The sequence below is a fragment of the Scomber japonicus genome, chromosome 3 (genome assembly GCF_027409825.1).
Source record: "Scomber japonicus isolate fScoJap1 chromosome 3, fScoJap1.pri, whole genome shotgun sequence".
In the NCBI taxonomy this organism is placed as follows: Eukaryota; Metazoa; Chordata; class Actinopteri; order Scombriformes; family Scombridae; genus Scomber; species Scomber japonicus.
Genome location: NC_070580.1, coordinates 35,508,265 through 35,526,120, shown reverse-complemented (window position 1 = coordinate 35,526,120; position 17,856 = coordinate 35,508,265). Strand labels below are relative to the sequence as shown.

Genomic DNA, 17,856 nt, shown 5'->3' with positions numbered 1-17,856 from the left:
TTGTTTAAAAAACAATGCTTACAGGAAAGTAAAATCTACATTTTCAATCAGTCAATTAATCAGTTTGTCTATGAAAATATAAAAAGTGTCAAATGTTGTAGATATTCAATGTACTGTCTTATATGACTTTCAAAAAACAGTCATTTTCCACATTTAAGAAACTGGAGCTATCAAATGTTTGACATAAAATCTATAATCTATAAATTGACAAATTGTTGCAGCTCTTGAAAAATGTAATACCATTTTGAAAAACTTCATCTTGAAGAGGGCTGATGACTCTTTGAGATGTTAAATGGAATTAGAAATAGCAGAAGGTTAGATGACTGCATTTTTTGGTATTCATTTTAAAAGGTGATTTTACTTAGATGATTTAATAGATATAGGTGTATTTAGGTATATTTGTAGTTGTAAGATTGTGACCTGTGTGGCATTGTATTTGGGCTGACAAGCTAAAATTGTTGAACTATATAACTATTTTAGATACTATATTTACTAATATCTGAATAACATGATGTTTTCTTTTTTGTAAGAGTTAACTTCAGCTGTCAACAGATGAACATGTCAGCTGCCAATGTGACAGTTGTTTTACAGTATCGAGACTCCTTCACTAAAGCTGTGACCAAGAATGTGATCGTTGTGGTTATCGGGATCTCCATCAACTTCATTAATGCCAACCTCATTCACACCTTCCGTAAACACCAGGTCTGTTATTACTTTAATGACATGTCACCACTAATAATGAATTTACAGAAGAAATCTGGTAGAAATCAAAATTTACATCATAAGGAGATCTATAGAAACCAAAAACCTAAACATAGAAAAATATGAATGGAGCATTAATGCCCATTAAACTTCCGCTTGTCAAGACTAGACAGCATGGAGAAAAGTCAAATTACTGCTATATCAACCCATCCTTAAGGAATGTATGTGTATGTTACATTTAAATAACACCAACATTAGATTTTAGTGATGATTTGGCCAAAGTCGTCACTGAGCACATACAACACAGATTGTTAGAAATGTTAGGACTTGATTTAAAAGCAGGTTTGTGTAAGAGAGGAAGAGGAGAAGCAAGATGATGGATGTGATCCACATAGGGGAATATGTCATGTGAGACTTCCAGTCAGAGGACGGACATTCGAGACCATCGCTAATTGCTTAGCACACTTAAGCAATCTTACATTATCAGGCCGAAGAGGTTCCTAAAGGCTTCAGTCAGGCTTTATGGCTGCATGCAGGCCTTCCTTTGTCTCATGGGGCATTTGAGGCCTAACAGAAACAGTGTGTCTAACAGCTGCTTCAGGCTCGGCAGGAGGGCAGGAGAGTTTTCACAACACCTGCTTTCCAGAATAGATTAGATAGGTGTAAATGGGGCAAAATTTACCATTAACATCAATTTGATATTTCATTTCAGTTATTTATTATAAATATAATATATAATAATTATTACTTAATGTAACATACATAAAAATATTGTCTTTTGTTAAATCTTTCCTCCATTTGCATACTTTGGTTCCCACCATCCAGATATTCAACATGAATCCCCGCTATATCCTTTTTATTCACCTGGTGGTCAACGACATGATCCAAATGACGCTAACCATCATCCTGTTTGTTGTCAGCTACACCATCTACAAATTAAATGTCTCCATCTGCTGCATCTTCATCCTGATTGCTCTTTTCACTACTGAAAACACTCCTCTGAACCTGGCCTGCATGGCGGTGGAGTGCTACATCGCCATCTGCCTCCCCCTTCGCCACGTGCAGATCTGTACTGTCAAAAGAACTTTAATGCTGATTGGTTTAATCTGGATGACCAGCATGTTGTCTGTTCTTCCTGATCTCTTCATCACCTTAGCCACAGAGCCGCTGGACTTCTTTCATTCCAGAGTGTTCTGTCTTAGACAAACTGCCTTCCCACATCCTCTTATTGTTCAGAAGAGGGATATCACATATTCACTGTTTTTAGTTATAGTCTGGATTACCATATTTTACACTTACTTCAAGATCCTGTTTACTGCAAAGACAGCCAACAAAGACGCAAAGAAAGCCAGGAACACTATCATGCTCCATGGGTTTCAGCTGCTGCTGTGTATGACCACATATGTAGCCCCGCAATTATTAAAGGTCTTGCAGCAATGGTTCCCTAAGAATTCTGCAGACTTCCTCTTTACTTATTATATTACAGTACAGGTCCTGCCACGATCCATTAGTCCAATCATCTATGGCATACGAGACAATACTTTCAGGAAGTACCTAAAAAAATATCTGTTGTGTAAGGTCAGCAAACCATAAACAACCATTCTCAGACTATATTGGAGTCTTTGAAAAATAAAATAAAAAGTCAACTCCAGGATTTCCGGAGTGCACTCCTAAGTCCCTGCACACACACAGTTGTACGTAACTATATGTCAAGTTACTCAGTCTTAGCAAGACACTGTTGCAAAGACACTGGAGTTCGTTCAAGGTTCCAACCCTCTCCTGGTCTTAAATATTGTGTGGATATTTTGACCCTATTTTCAGCAAAAAATTATTGTAACTACAAGTTTGATTCAAATTGTAATAACAACTTAAACTAATCATGTTTGTGTTACTTTATGAAAATATAGCGAAGTTATGGTTTGCATCTCCTGTAGGAGTTCGTGTACTGCATTGTGTGTCTAGAGGTCATCGTACAGGATGTAATGTGTGGAAGAAATTATGTATTTTGATATAAATAAAAAGATAATTACAAAATAAAAGAAAATATAGCAAAGAAACCGTCTAGTTTTTACATGCTTGAATAACTTACTGTCACTATTACTCATACGTATTTTATCATAATTGACATACGGTTGTCTTAATGCATGAAGATCTCCCATATGAAAGGAAGTTTTGCTGCTACACCAATAAGACAAAATCAGTTCCACACAGTAGAGAAACATTAAAGTTACCTAGGGTGGCATATTTTCAGCTGATAATACAAACATTCTTGTCCTGTGTTGCCACTTAATTTTCATTAGATTAAAATTACCTGTAAAAGTACTTTTGGTATTCATGAATGAGTTGGATAAACTGATTGTGTTGTATCTGCCAGTGTCACAGCCATAACTGTTAAATACTCTATAAAATGTAATGTTTTATGTTGGTTTGTTTTTATAGAACTTGAAATGCCATAAAGCGGTGCTTGAAGTTTACGCACTGTAAAACATTGCAAGTTGGTTGTACTTTGAAATGAAAAATTCACCTGCTGCCTTGAAAATGCAAGTTACCTCAACTTTAAGATTAACCTTGTTTCAAGCATAGACTGTATAAAAGAAATGGACATAACATCCGTGACGTCACCCATTGGTTTGTGGACTGCTGCTCGGAAGCCAATAGTTTCGAACCTTGGCAGCGCCATCTTGAAAATTTCAGGTGCATGCTGGGAAAAATAAAAACACGGATTCTACTATATTCTACTAATATGGGCATGAGGCAGGACCATGGGTGGAGCCATGGGCGGAGCGGGGAGGTTGCGATAGGTTGCAAGGGCTGGATCTCGAGGACATTGGTCAATCAACCTGTCAATCAGGACGTAGCCACGCCCTAATGCATACCCTGCTTTAGCGTCAAATATAAAATCAGGGAGGCCAACATTTCACAAATGAATATCATACTGCATTGAAGAAGGCTTTAAACTAGCGATTGAGACCATAAACACATTTTGAAAAAGTTTACTGAGGTTAGAAATCAAGTGGGAAGTTAGTGAATTCTCCATTGACTTGTATAGAGACGGTCGCCCCCTGGTGGCCTTTTGATAGAATGCAGCTCTAAGTTACTTCCGCGTTGGCCTCATTTCACAGGACCAGAACTCCCCGCTTGGTTTCAAGTCAGAAATAAGTTTATAAAGAAATGAAACATGTATCAGTTTAAACATAAAGTCTTGAAATGAACAACAGTGTTGCACATTTATACATCTCAAACATGCCTTAACACCAATACAGACCCCACATATGTTGTGTGCTAGGAAAGGAAGGACAGATGGGCAGATGTTATACAGTGAGTCAAAATCTCAGTACTGTATGAACAAAAACAATTTTGTACATCGTAAATACCAAAAATGCTAACTGGGAATGAGAGCTTTATAAAATCTTCCTTGTCTAAAAGACTTATGTTTGTTTCATTATATTTTAACATACCTTTAACAATTATACCTGACTTGCCCTGTGGCATCATAGTGATGAGAGGAGTCTTCTCTTAATAATGCCGTATTATTCCTCCAGCTGACATTTCCAATTCATGAACTGGATAGTCTTGTTGACTCTTGTGAATAAAAAGGTTTGCAATTACACATCAATCTGTTTGTGGGTGAAAAAAGTTCTCATAGAATCCTAAACCTAAAGTTATATCTACAGCCTTCTTTTTGTCACCTGTATGCTCTAATTTTACCCTATAAAAGTATTACATCATACACACACACACACACACACACAAACACACAACCACTCCCACTGTGTGACTCAGGTTGAAAGTGTGTGTGTGTTATATGAACCTGCTATAAAAATAATCTCTTGCTATAACAAAATCTGATTCATCTCAAGATCAGAATCCATTATCTGAGGTCAGTATGGGATTGTTTACACTTAACTGTCATATTAAAGATGTGAGAATGTTTGTTTATTAAATGACATTCACTGTATTATGTTGTTGTATGTTGTGTGTCTTCTGCTTTTGAAACAAGATAATCGGCTGCTGACATGAATGTCACATCTGGGAACAAAACTCTGACACCCCCTGTGAATTACCGGGACAGCTTTGTCATAGCTGTTGGCAAGAATGTGATCGTCGTTGTCCTCGGCATGACCATCAACTACATCAATGCCACCATGATCCACACATTCAACAGGCATCATGTGTGTAAACTAGTTTTATTTTTAATACAAAAGCAGTACAAAAGTTACCAATGTATTTTCTTTCAATACACTACTTAATTAGTCAACAGCTTTTAGTTGCAGCTTTAGTTGGTTTAAAGTGTCTAAATCTTATTGTGTTGAAAGTATTTTTATTTTTTATTTGTATCTTGCTTTAAATTCTCTCATTTTTGCTGCCTACTGCTGCTCATGTGTTTACTCTGGAATAACAAATACAATTGGTTGATTTCACATTTTAAATCAAAGATATTAAACATCAATTTAGAGGACAGGCAGCGAGAACAAAAGAGCATTTATTACACCTAAAGCTGCAGTATTATGTTGATTAATCGATTGTTGGTTGGACTTTTGACTTTTGGGAAATTATAGACAAAATAGCTATGCAAGGAATCCATAATGAAATGTATTATTTGACACATTGAGAAAGTTGTCTTAACATACTTCTGAACTGTTTGTACGTGTAATATTCTACAATCTAATCCCCCAATTCTGCTGTTCAATTCAGATCTTCAAGTTGAACCCTCGCTACATCCTTTTCATCCACCTGGTGTTTAACGACCTGCTCCAGCTGACAACCAGTATCACCCTCTTTGTCTTCACCTACACCTTCCACACAATCTATGTCCCCCTCTGTTGCCTCCTCATCTTACCAGCGGTCTTCACCACACAAAACACGCCCCTGAATCTCGCTTTCATGGCTGCAGAGTGCTACATTGCTGTCTGCTTTCCTCTGCGCTACAACTACATATGTACAGTCAAAAGAACATACACTGTAATTGGCATAATCTGGACAATGAGTTCACTTTCTATTCTGCCAGATATCTTCATCCTCTTGGTCTCTGAACCTCAGGATTTCTTATATGCCAGAGTGTTCTGCAGAAGGGATAATGTGTTTCGGAGCGCCTACAGCTTAAAGAAGAGGGATGCATCCCATATATTGTTTCTGGTAGTGGTTTGGATAACTCTGTTCTACACTTACTTCAGAATTTTGTTTGTGGCCAAAGCTGCTAATACAGATGCTAATAAGGCAAGAAACACAATCCTCCTTCATGGCTTTCAAGTGTTGTTGTGCATGATAACCTACGTGCAACCTATGATTGTTACATTTCTCTCATACTTGTTCCCAGGAGGGATGGCATCCATACTTTTTGCTATATTTGTTATAAACCAAATCCTTCCTCGCTTCATCAGTCCTATTGTCTATGGCTTAAGAGACAGTACTTTCAGAAAGTACTTAAAACACTATCTGCTGTGTGCAGTAAATGAAAGCAACCATGTCAAGAAAAAACTGAAGGCACTCTGTTGATACTGACATCTGACTGTCAGACTTTTGTTTTACGCAGCTTGGTAAATCTGAAGAACCTTAACCAGTTGTGAAATAAGGATACATTACACAAACAGTGAAAAAGTCCACTGATTATCAGCTCGAGAATTGGAGAGACAGCACTGAGATCAGTAATAAAAGGTAATAAGTGAGATTGAGCTGGCACAAGCCTCGTGAGACCTTTACAGATCATTACATATCAGATTATGGTCTAACTGGGTAGGGTGTTATTGTTCAGTGAGTGACAACCTGTCATGTTTAATATAGTAATCAAAGGTGCAGTATAATAAAACATGATTGTTACTGTGTTGTGACTGCAAACCATCATAGATATTTTAAGTATGTGTTTAAAATGAATTATGACATTTACTTGTCTTCTGTATATATTTAGTAAATGTTTTGGCCTGTGCAATCATCCAGATGTCAGATGTTACTGCATTGTAACTTACACAGAATAAAATTCAGAACCAATCTGGACCAATATGACAATCTGATTAATTTACTTTTTTCCACTAGTTCAACAGTTGTTACAGTAAACACCTTTACCTCTACTTCCATTAAATTAGTTTTGAATAATAACAACTGGACATTTAAAGAAGATTAGAAAAAGTATTTGTCATGTTTTCTTTTAGGAAAATAATATAATCCTGACATAACTTATAAAATTATGTTCTCATTAAGATAATACTGATAAAGTAATGTTGGATTAAAGAGGTATGGCTGTTAGTGTTGCAGTCTATGGTATTGATCATTAAAGTGAAAACTTAAAAAAAATATATATAAGTTCACTGTGCCTCATTTCAGAACCAGGGGCTATCCATTGTTTGGATTTCTTGTTAGTGTTGCCAAACACAGATATGCTGCAGAACAAATGAACACCTGAACACTAACTGTGTCCTCGGTATTCATTTTTTCTCCAAACAACAGTATCGATTCTTAGATTTAAAAAAAAATTTTCCACTTTTCATGCTAAATCTATTATTATTTGTTTTGACTGACTGTAAGCATACTGTGTTTTAATTACCAAAAGACAACTGATGTCTCCTAACTCCTCAATCAATCAATCAAACAATCTTTATTTGTATAGCACCAAATCACAACAAAGTTATCTCAAGGCACTTTACACATAGAGCAGGTTCTAACCCGAACTCTTCAGGTTTTAACTTTAAAGAGACCCAACATTCCCACATGAGCAACAGTGGCAAGAAAAAACTCCCTTTAACAGGAAGAACCCTCAGAACCAGACTCAGAATGGGAGAACATCTGCCTCGACTGGTTGGGGTAGAGAGGAGAGAGAGGAAGGATAGAGGAGAGAAAGGAAGGATAGAGGAGAGAAGCACAATGAAAATCAACAATGAAGCTAGAAGGTCCGGGACTGGAATCCGTCATCCAGACGTCTGCAGGCCCAGATTACCTGTGAGACCAGAAAGCACAGACAACTCCGGGGAAGAAGTTTAGGTTATTGAATGCATTAATAGAACATGAATGTTAATGGATATAGATGGATGGATAGAGAGAGAGAGAGGGAGGGAGGAGGAGAGAGGAGCTCAGTGCATCATGGGAGTCCCAGGGCAATCTAAGCCTATGGCAGCATAAGCTAAGAGCTCTAAGAGCCCTAACTATAAGCTTTATCAAAAAGGAAAGTTTTAAGCCTACTCTTAAATATAGGGAGGATGTCTGCCCCCTGGACCAAATCTGGAAGATGGTTCCAAAGGAGAGGAGCCTGATAACTGAAGGCTCTGCCTCCTGTTCTACTTTTAGAGATACTAGGAACCACAAGTAGACCTGCATGCTGGGAGCGCAGTGTTCTAGTAGGTACATAAGGAACTATCAGTTCTTTAAGATATGATGGAGCCTGACCATTGAGAGCTTTGAAGGTGAGGAGGAGGATTTTAAATTCTATTCTGAATTTTATGGGAAGCCAATGCAGTGAAGCCAAGATGGGAGTAATATGATCTCTCTTTCTAGTTTTTGTCAGAACACGAGCAGCTGCATTCTGGACCAGCTGGAGAGTCTTTAGAGACTTGTTAGGACAGCCTGATAATAACGAATTACAGTAGTCCAGCCTAAAAGTAACAAATGCATGGACTAGTTTTTCAGCATCATTTTGAGACAGGATATGTCTAATTCTTGCAATATTGATGAAAGAAGGCAGTCCTTGAAATATGTTTTATGTGGCAATTAAAGGACAGATCCTGATCAAATATAACTTACAGAGGTGCTGGAGGCCAGAGTAATGCCATCCAGAGTAGTTACGTCATTTGATAATGAATTTCTAAGGTGTTTAGGGCCAAGCACAATAACTTCAGCGCCTCCTGCACAGCTGATTATACGAATGACATCATTGCTGACATTCTTCTCGGGATCATGCATTATAAAGCCATCAAATTGACCTCACATTGATTTCAAAGTGGAGACTGAAGGTGTCTGAGGTGAGAATGTCTTTGATGCCATCATTGTATTAATGTTGTGTTCTGTTATTTTGTGGTTTAAAGTATTGTGAAGCTTTTCAACCGTATTTGTGTTTTTTAAACAATAATCACTTTTGGAACTCCTTAAGTGAACATATTATATCTCTAAAGAAATTCAGCAATTAGATGAAGTTTTAAACAGCAGAAAGGAGAGAAACATGTAAACTGTTCATGGTCATTCAACTTTGTGTGGTAGAGTTTCTTTCACACCTATTCACTCCATTTTATTTGGAATTTGATGAGAGGATTTTATATTATGTTTGGATACATTTACAGATGAAAACTTAGACTCTAAAAACTACATTGATTTTTGAAGCAGACATTTGCAGTGCTAACCTAAACATCACATTAAAATACCCTTTAAATATTCCTCTGTTACAGTCTTCTCAAATCCTCAAATCAGCTCCATGAATTCCCCGTCATACAGCTATAATGTGTCCAGTAGCCTAACTTATAAAGATGCTTCAAGCGCAGCGGTGGTCAAAAATGTGATTGTTGTGGCTCTTGGTCTTACCATCAACTATATCAATGGTACTCTGATTCACACCTTCAGAAAACACCAGGTCAGAATATGTTATTATTATTTTTGTTATTACTGTCATAATTATACATTATAATTATTTGAAATGAAAGAGAAATGAGATCTTTTAACTGACTGACTCTTTTTTTTCTCTCCTTCAGATACTTTATGTGAATCCTCGTTACATCTTATTCATCCACCTGGTGTTGAATGATATAATCCAGCTCACTACAACAATCAGTCTGTTTATCTTTGGTTATGCCTTCTACAGATTTAATGCTTCCTTCTGTTGCCTCATTATAACACTTGCTGTTTTCACCACCCTCAACACTCCATTAAATTTAGCAGTCATGGCAGTGGAGTGCTACATTGCTATTTGTTTACCACTGCGACATGCTGAGCTCTGTACCATCAAAAGGACATATATTCTGATTGGTTGGATCTGGGCCATGAGTGCAGCCTCAACACTGCCGGATGTGTTCATTATTCTTGCAACAGAGCCTTCAGAGTTTTTCTATTCTATCATTTTCTGTGAGAGAGATAACTTATTCCATCACCCTATAAGTATAAATAAGAGGGATGTGTCATACATGATTTACCTAATTGGTGTTTGGCTCACTCTTTTCTACACTTATTTCAAGATTTTCTTTGCTGCTAAAGCAGCTAAAGAAGCTAAATCATCTGGTGGTGATGCAAAGAAGGCCAGGAATACAATCTTGCTGCATGGCTTTCAGCTGATCTTGTGTATGCTAACCTATGTAGCTCCTCCGTTGAAAAAGGCTCTGTTTTACTGGTTCCCTAAATATTATGCACACGCACTCTTTGCTTCCTACATCATAATTCAGATGCTCCCCAGGTTTGTCAGTCCTATTGTGTACGGGCTACGAGACAAGACTTTTAGACAGCACTTGAAAAAGTATCTGCTGTGTTCAGTGTGAGCAAGCATCAGACCTCGGACTGCAGAGAAATGCTACATAACATAAACTAGATATTAAACAAAGCATTTATAGTTGTGAATGCCACTAAGAAAAAATAATGTACTTATAGTGACTTTAATTGTGAAAGTACACTAAAACATAAATGTACAACATTGTAGATTCCTGAACTTAGACAAATTAAATGTGTTGTCCTCCAACTGAGCAACACATGCATGGCAGTTTGCAAATTGACAGCCTTGTCCATGGTGAAATGCCTCCAAATTACTTATATCAACAGTGTGTCATTGTTTTGTTCAACCGATGTAAGTTGGCCGAGTTTAAAGGGTTAAAAAATGTGGATACCTGACATAAACATGCACAGTGTAAAGAACTAAAACTGGACAGGAATTTGACATGGCATAAAAACATGAAGAAGAAAAACATTGGGACTAAAATGTGTGTGTTTTTTAATTTTATTATATCATACATACTGATCAAATGCCGATTTTACTGTACTATACTTGTTACTGTGTCAGTACAATACTCAAAGTGGTCACTAGATCAGTTCAGTTCAGTTGCTTTTATTGTCCCCTAAGGGAAACTTGACTTGACAAGTCAAAAACATAACATAATCACATGTAAAAAAAACAAGACAGACAAATCAAAGACAACAATCAAGTCTGGCTGAATTAAAACCACTAAAAATAGAATTTAAGACTGTGAATCAGTATTGTCCAAATTTAGCAGGGTTATTGCTCTTGGGACAAAAGGAGTTTCTGGTCCTGCTAAAAATTTGTAAAGTGGAACTCTAAATCTCCAGCCCGAGGGGAGAGTCTCAAAGTTGCAGTGGAGGGGGTGGCTTACACAGACTAGTATAGACCTAGCTTTATTAGCTAGGTACAGGGAGACCTAGAAGGGTGTGATTGGGAGGAGCCGCCCCCCCCCCGATCTAAACCCGAGTGGTGTTTTGCTATTGGACTTCTGTGCTCGTCACGGATTGTCCATAATGAACACCATGTTCAAGCATAAGGGTGTCCATATGTGCACTTGGCACCAGGACACCCTAGGCCGCAGTTCGATGATTGACTTTGTAGTCGTGTCGTCGGACTTGCAGCTGCATGTCTTGGACACTCGGGCGAAAAGAGGGACAGAGCTGTCAACAGATCACCACCTGGTGGTGAGTTGGCTCCGATGGTGGGGAGGATGCCGGTCAGACCTAGCAGACCGAAACGTATTGTGAGGGTCTGCTGAGAACGTCTGGCAGAGTCTCCTGTCAGAGAGAGTTTCAACTCCCACCTCTGGGAGAGCTTTGACCATGTACCGGGGGAGGTGGGGGACATTGAGTCCGAGTGAGCCATGTTCCGTGCCTCCATTGTTAAGGCGGCCGACCGGAGCTGTGGCCACAAGGTGGTCGGTGCCTGCTGTGGTGGCAATCCCCGAACCCGCTGGTGGACACCGGTGGTGAGGGATGCCGTCAAGCTGAAGAAGGAGTCCAATAGGACCTTATTGACCTGTGGGACTCCGGAGGCAGCAGGCAGGTACTGGCAGGCCAAGAGGAATGCAGCTGTGGGAACAGTTTGGTGAGGCCATGGAGAACAACTTCCGGACAGCTTTGAAGAGATTCTGGACCACCATCTGGCGTTTCAGGAGGGGGAAGCAGTGCATCGGACGGTGCGCTGCTCACCTCGACTCAGGACGTTGTAAATTGGTGGAAGGAATACTTCAAAGACCTCCTCAATCCCACTGACACGCCTTCCGTTAAGGAAGCAGGGCCTGGGGACTCGGGTGTGGGCTCTCCTATCTCTGGGGCTGAGGTCACTGAGGTGGTCAAAAAGCTCCCGGGGGTGGATGAGATCCGCCCCGAGTTCCTTAAGGCCCTGGATGTTGTGGGGTTGTGGTCCCTCTTTTTAAGAAGGGGGATGGAAGGGTGTGTTCCAACTATAGGGGATCACACTCCTCAGCCTCCCTGGTAAGGTCTATGCAGAGGTACTGGAGAGGAGGGTCCGTCGGATAGTCAAACCTCGGATTAAGGAGGAGCAGTGTGGTTTTCGTCCAGGCCATGGAAATGTGGACCAGCTCTACACCCTCTGCAGGATCCTTGAGGGTGCATGGGAGTTTGCCCAACCAGTCCACATGTGTTTTGTGGACCTGGAGAAGGCATTCGACCGTGTCCCTCTGGGAATCCTGTTGGGGGTTCTCCAGGAGTACGGGGTATTGGACCCCCTGATACGGGCCTTCCATTCCCTGTATGACTGGTGTCAGAGCTTGGTCCGCATTGCCGGTAATAAGTCAGACTTGTTTCCAGTGAGGGTTGGACTCCACCAGGGCTGCCCTTTGTCAACAATCCTGTTCATAACTTTTATGGACAGGATTTCTAGGCGCAACCAGGGTGTTCCTGTTTGGTGACTTCAGGATTGGGTCACTGCTTTTTGCAGATGATGTGGTCCTGTTGGCTTCATCAGACCGTGACCTCCAACTCTGACTGGATTGGTTCGCCACTGAGTGTGAAGTGGATGAGAATCAGCACCTCCAAATCCGAGTCCATGGTCCTCAGCAGGAAAAAGGTGGAGTGCACTTTTCGGGTCGGGGATGAGATCCTGCCCCAAGTGGAAGAGTTCAAGTACCTCAGGGTGTTGTTTACGAGTGAGGGAAGGATGGAGCAGGAGATCGACAGGCGGATTGGTGCGGCAACTGCAGTAATGCAGCCTCTGCACAGATCTGTTGTGGTGAAGAGGGAGCTGAGCCGAAAGGCAAAGCTCTTGATTTGCCAGTCGATCTTCGTTCCTACCCTCACCTCTGGTCATGAGCTTTGGGTAGTGACCAAGAGAGCGAGATTGCGTGTACAAGCGGTCGAAATTAGCTTCCTCTATAGGGTGGCTGGGCTCTCCCTTAGAGATAGGGTGAGAAGCTCAGTCATCCGGAGGGAGCTCGGAGTAGACCCCCTGCTCCTCCGCGTCGAGAGGAGCCAGATGAGGTGGCTCGGGCATAGAGTCAGGATGCCTACCGGACATTCAGGGCACGTCCCTTTGGTAGGAGACCATGGGGAAGACCCAAGACACGCTGGAGAGACTATGTCTCTTGGCTGGCCTGGGAACGCCTCGGGATCCCCCGGGAAGAGGTGGACGAAGTGGCTGGGGAGAGGGAAGTCTGGGCTTCCCTGCTTAGACTGCTGCCCCCGCGACCCGACCCCTGGATAAGCGGCAAGCAGATGAATGGATGGATGGATGGATGGAAATACTGTCAGATTTACATAAATCAATAAACAGGTTATAGTCAAACAAACAATCAGTGAAACATCAATTGACATAACTTATCATTTAAGGACACACATTAGGGTTTCATAGCGTGTAACACAATAACCGGACAGGTAGGAAACCATGGCAACAACAAACTTAGGTTCCGCCTTCAGTCTTCCTAACAACATCATATGTGATAACATTATGTTTGACTGTATTTGCTGTAACATTATAGTTACAGTATCAGGTTTAGCATATTGATAATGGAGGCGTCCAGGAGGCATCCTAACTAGATGCCTGAGCCACCTCATCTGGCTCTTCTCAATGTGGAGGAGCAGCAGGTCTACTCCGAGCTCCTCCCAGATGACCGAGCTTCTCGCCCTATCTCTAAGGGAGAGCCCAGCCACCCTACGGAGGAAGTTCATTTCGGCCGCTTATACCCAAGATTTTGTTCTTTCAGTTACTACCCAAAGCTCATGACCATAGGTGAGGGTAGGAACGAAGATCGACTGGTAAATCGATAGCTTTGCCTTTCTGCTCAGCTCCCTCTTCACCACAACGGATCTGTGCAGAGTCCGCATTACTGCAGATGCCGCACCAATCCGCCTGTCGATCTCCCGCTCCATTCTTCCCTCACTCGTGAACAAGACCCGGAGGTACTTGAACTCCTCCACTTGGGGCAGGATCTCATTCCCGACCCGGAGAGTCCACCCGCCTCAAGGCCCTGGCTGCGTCTAGAAATCCCGTCCATAAAGATTATGAACAGGATCGGTGACAAAGGGCAGCCCTGGCAGAGTCCAAACCCCACCGGAAATGAGTCCAACTTACTACTCCAATTTAGGGCACTTTCACACCAACAGTAGTTTGTGCACACTAAACAGTCCATTCCGACCAAAAGCTCTTAGTTCAGTTCGTTTTATGTTGCTGTGAAAGCATCAATCGCACTCGGGTGCACAGTAAGTCAAGCGGACTGAGACCTCCAAAAAGAGGTGGTCTCTCGGTCCGCTTGACTCCGCACCAATTGCCGACCTACCAGAAGATGAGGGAACGTCAATCGGACCAACTGCAGCCTGTATGCTACATAGTCACAATTTTAATGCTTGGTGCAGACCAAATAATCGAACTAGTGGTGTGAAAATGCCCTTAGGCAGTTGGGGAATAGAGGGTACTTTTGTTAGTCCTTTATTCCAGCACTAGTGCCAGTTGCCAAGTATTGTCACAATAATTAAATAGGTTTAATGTTACTTAATAATGATATCTTCTCTGTTGGCACAGTTTAGCTAAACCATTGGGTGTCTAAATCTATTGACATGTGCAAATACTGAAGTTTTCTTCATCATATTAGTTTTTACTGATTGAAAGCATACTGTGTTTTAATTACCAAAAGACATTTAATGTCTCCTAACTCCTTCATAGCTGAATATCTAAGTGACATCATTACTGACATTTGCTTAGGACTCATGCATCATCCTACTTAATATAAAGCTATCAAACTGACTCAACACTGACTTCAAAGTGGAGACTGAAGTGTCTGAGGTGAGAACGTCTTTGATACTACCATTGTATTAGTGCTATATTCTGTGATAATGTGGTTTACAATATAGTAATTATTTTGAATTGTTTTTATTCATTATAATCACTTTTGTAACTCTTTAATTGAGCATATCTCTAAAGCAGTTCAACAACTAGATGGTGTTTTAGGCAGAGGAAAAGTGTTTGTTTCAAAGGAGAAAGGTATTAATTTGCTGTACTTCCAAATGATCATTTAACATTGTGTGATCAACTTTCTTTTATATCTGTTCACTCCAGAATGTATTGATATTATTTTTAACTTAATGAGAACAAAACAAAGCATATAATACCCATACAAGTGTTATGATCATATTTTGAACCTGATTACAAGAAAAGTCTGGATTTAAAGAAGCAAATCAGATTTTTTATGTTCATTTCTATGCACAAGAATATGTTGCTTGTAAGTGCATAAAAAGTGACTCTGCAAAGCATTTAAGACCCATGCAAGTGTTATAGTTATTGATGGATATATTTAAAGATGAAAGCTTTTACTATAAAAAGTCAGAATAGGTTGATTTGTTGTAGATGTACTTTATTCTCTGTGCATAATTGTTAAACAAGGTATTCTGCAACCGTAAAAAAACAAAAGATATATGAATACTTTTGGCAAGGAGACATGTGCAGTGTTTACCTAAATATCACATTAAAATATATTAAAATATTCCTCTGTAACAGTCTTGCAGGATCCTCAAATCAGCTCCATGAATTCCTCGTCATACAGCTATAATGTGTCCAGTGGTCTAAATTATAAAGATGCTTCAAGTGCAGCTGTGGTCAAAAATGTGATTGTTGTGGCTCTTGGTCTTACCATCAACTATATCAATAGTACTCTGATTCACACCTTCAGAAAACACCAGGTCAGAATATGTTATTGTTATTTTTGTTATTACTGTCATAATTATACATTAGAATTATTTGAAATGAAAGAGAAATGAGATCTTTTAAGTGACTGACTTTTTTTTTTCCTTCAGATACTTTATGTGAATCCTCGTTACATCTTATTCATCCACCTGGTGTTGAATGATATAATCCAGCTCACTACAACAATCAGCCTGTTTGTCCTTAGTTATGCCTTCTACAGATTTAATGCTTCTCTCTGTTGCCTCATTATTACACTTGCTGTTTTCACCACCCTCAACACCCCATTAAATTTAGCAGTCATGGCAGTGGAGTGCTACATTGCTATTTGTTTACCACTGCGACATGCTGAGCTCTGTACCATCAAAAGGACATATATTCTGATTGGTTGGATCTGGGCCATGAGTGCAGCCTCAACACTGCCGGATGTGTTCATTATTCTTGCAACAGAGCCTTCAGAGTTTTTTTATTCAATCATTTTCTGTGAGAGAGATAACTTATTCCATCACCCTATAAGTTTAAACAAGAGGGATGTGTCATACATACTTTTCCTTGTTGGTGTTTGGCTCACTCTTTTCTACACTTATTTCAAGATTTTCTTTGCTGCTAAAGCAGCTAAAGAAGCTAAAGAAGCTAAATCATCTGAGGGAGGTGCAAAGAAGGCCAGGAATACAATCTTGCTGCATGGCTTTCAGCTGATCTTGTGTATGCTAACCTATGTAGCTCCTCCGTTGAAAAAGGCTCTGTTGTACTGGTTCCCTAAATATTATGTACACGCACGCTTTGCTTCCTACATCATAATTCAGATGCTCCCCAGGTTTGTCAGTCCTATTGTGTACGGGCTACGAGACAAGACTTTTAGACAGCACTTGAAAAAGTATCTGCTGTGTTCAGTGTGAGCAAGCATCAGACCTTGGACTGCAGAGAAATGCTACATAACATAAACTAGATATTAAACAAAGCATTTATAGTTGTGAATGCCACTAAGAAAAAATAATGTGTTAATAGTGATTTTAATTGTGAAAGTACACTAAAACATTTATTGTACAACATTGTAGATTCCTGAAGTTAGACAAATTAAATCTGAGCAAGACATGCATGGCAGTTTGTCCATGGTGAAATGCCTCCAAATTACTTATATCAACAGTGTGTCATCGTTTTGTTCAACCGATGTAAGTTGGCCGAGTTTAAAGGGTTAAAAAATGTGGATACCTGACATAAACATGCACAGAGTGTAAACTGTACAGGAATAAAAAGATGAAGAAAAAAACCATTGCGACTATTGTCACTACTACTAAAAATAGACATCCCTATATGTTTTTAATTTTATCATGTCATACAAACTGATCAAATGTCAATTTTATTGTACTATTCTTGTTACTGTGTCAGTACAATACTCAAAGTGGCCACTAGATGGCACATGTTTTCAATATTCTCATTGTGTTACAGCAACAACATACAGGAGATTAATGTGAGATAGTGGCAGACACTGAATCCATAGTGGCACCTTCAGAGGTGAAAGTGCCAGTCAGGTAACTGATGTGTTAAAGTTGACAGATGTTGCGGCTTTACGGCCTCATACAGAATTTAAACAGATTTGACCGATTTCTGACTCTGTTAGCTATATCTTGCTGTGCAGGCAGATTGATGAAGGGCTGTCTGAGAATTTCACAGGGGCAGAATTAAGAACATACTGTTCTAAAGATAATCAAGCCAGGTACATTTAGACATGCTGATGACCAAAGATGGGTTGACTACAGCTGACCTCATGCGTTTATGCAAGTTATTTCAACAGTGTAGTAATACAAAATAACAGGACAGAGAAAGCCCAGTTCAACAGTTCAATCTGGGTGTTATATTCGACAGTGATCTCAACTTCAATAAACAGGTAAATTCCGTTGTCAGGTCCAGCTTTGTCCAACTCAAACCATCTCCAACATCAGATATTTCCTCACACCCTCCGACCTTCAAAGAGTAATTCATGCATTAATATATCCAGACTGGATTATTGTAACTCACGTTACCATAGCATCCCTCAATCTACCATTTCCCACCTACAACTTGTC

General features: G+C 40.0%; 4 protein-coding genes across 4 annotated transcripts; all 4 read left to right on the top strand.

The window, feature by feature from the left end:
• Positions 1-552: 552 nt before the first annotated feature.
• On the top strand, positions 553-2,295 carry LOC128355792 (odorant receptor 131-2-like). Its single transcript, XM_053316145.1, has 2 exons — positions 553-702; positions 1,528-2,295. The coding sequence occupies exons 1-2, from the start codon at positions 553-555 to the stop codon at positions 2,293-2,295; spliced, it is 918 nt and encodes a 305-aa protein (XP_053172120.1).
• Positions 2,296-4,718: 2,423 nt separating this feature from the next.
• Positions 4,719-6,198, top strand: LOC128355399 (odorant receptor 131-2-like). Its single transcript, XM_053315637.1, has 2 exons — positions 4,719-4,874; positions 5,398-6,198. Exons 1-2 carry the CDS (start codon positions 4,719-4,721, stop codon positions 6,196-6,198), a joined length of 957 nt encoding a protein of 318 aa, XP_053171612.1.
• A 2,896-nt stretch (positions 6,199-9,094) lies between these two features.
• LOC128355397 (odorant receptor 131-2-like) lies at positions 9,095-10,145 on the top strand. Its single transcript, XM_053315636.1, has 2 exons — positions 9,095-9,250; positions 9,369-10,145. Exons 1-2 carry the CDS (start codon positions 9,095-9,097, stop codon positions 10,143-10,145), a joined length of 933 nt encoding a protein of 310 aa, XP_053171611.1.
• A 1,537-nt stretch (positions 10,146-11,682) lies between these two features.
• LOC128355396 (odorant receptor 131-2-like) lies at positions 11,683-16,689 on the top strand. Its single transcript, XM_053315635.1, has 6 exons — positions 11,683-11,795; positions 12,086-12,191; positions 12,282-12,392; positions 12,587-12,706; positions 15,616-15,789; positions 15,904-16,689. Exons 1-6 carry the CDS (start codon positions 11,683-11,685, stop codon positions 16,687-16,689), a joined length of 1,410 nt encoding a protein of 469 aa, XP_053171610.1.
• Positions 16,690-17,856: the final 1,167 nt, after the last annotated feature.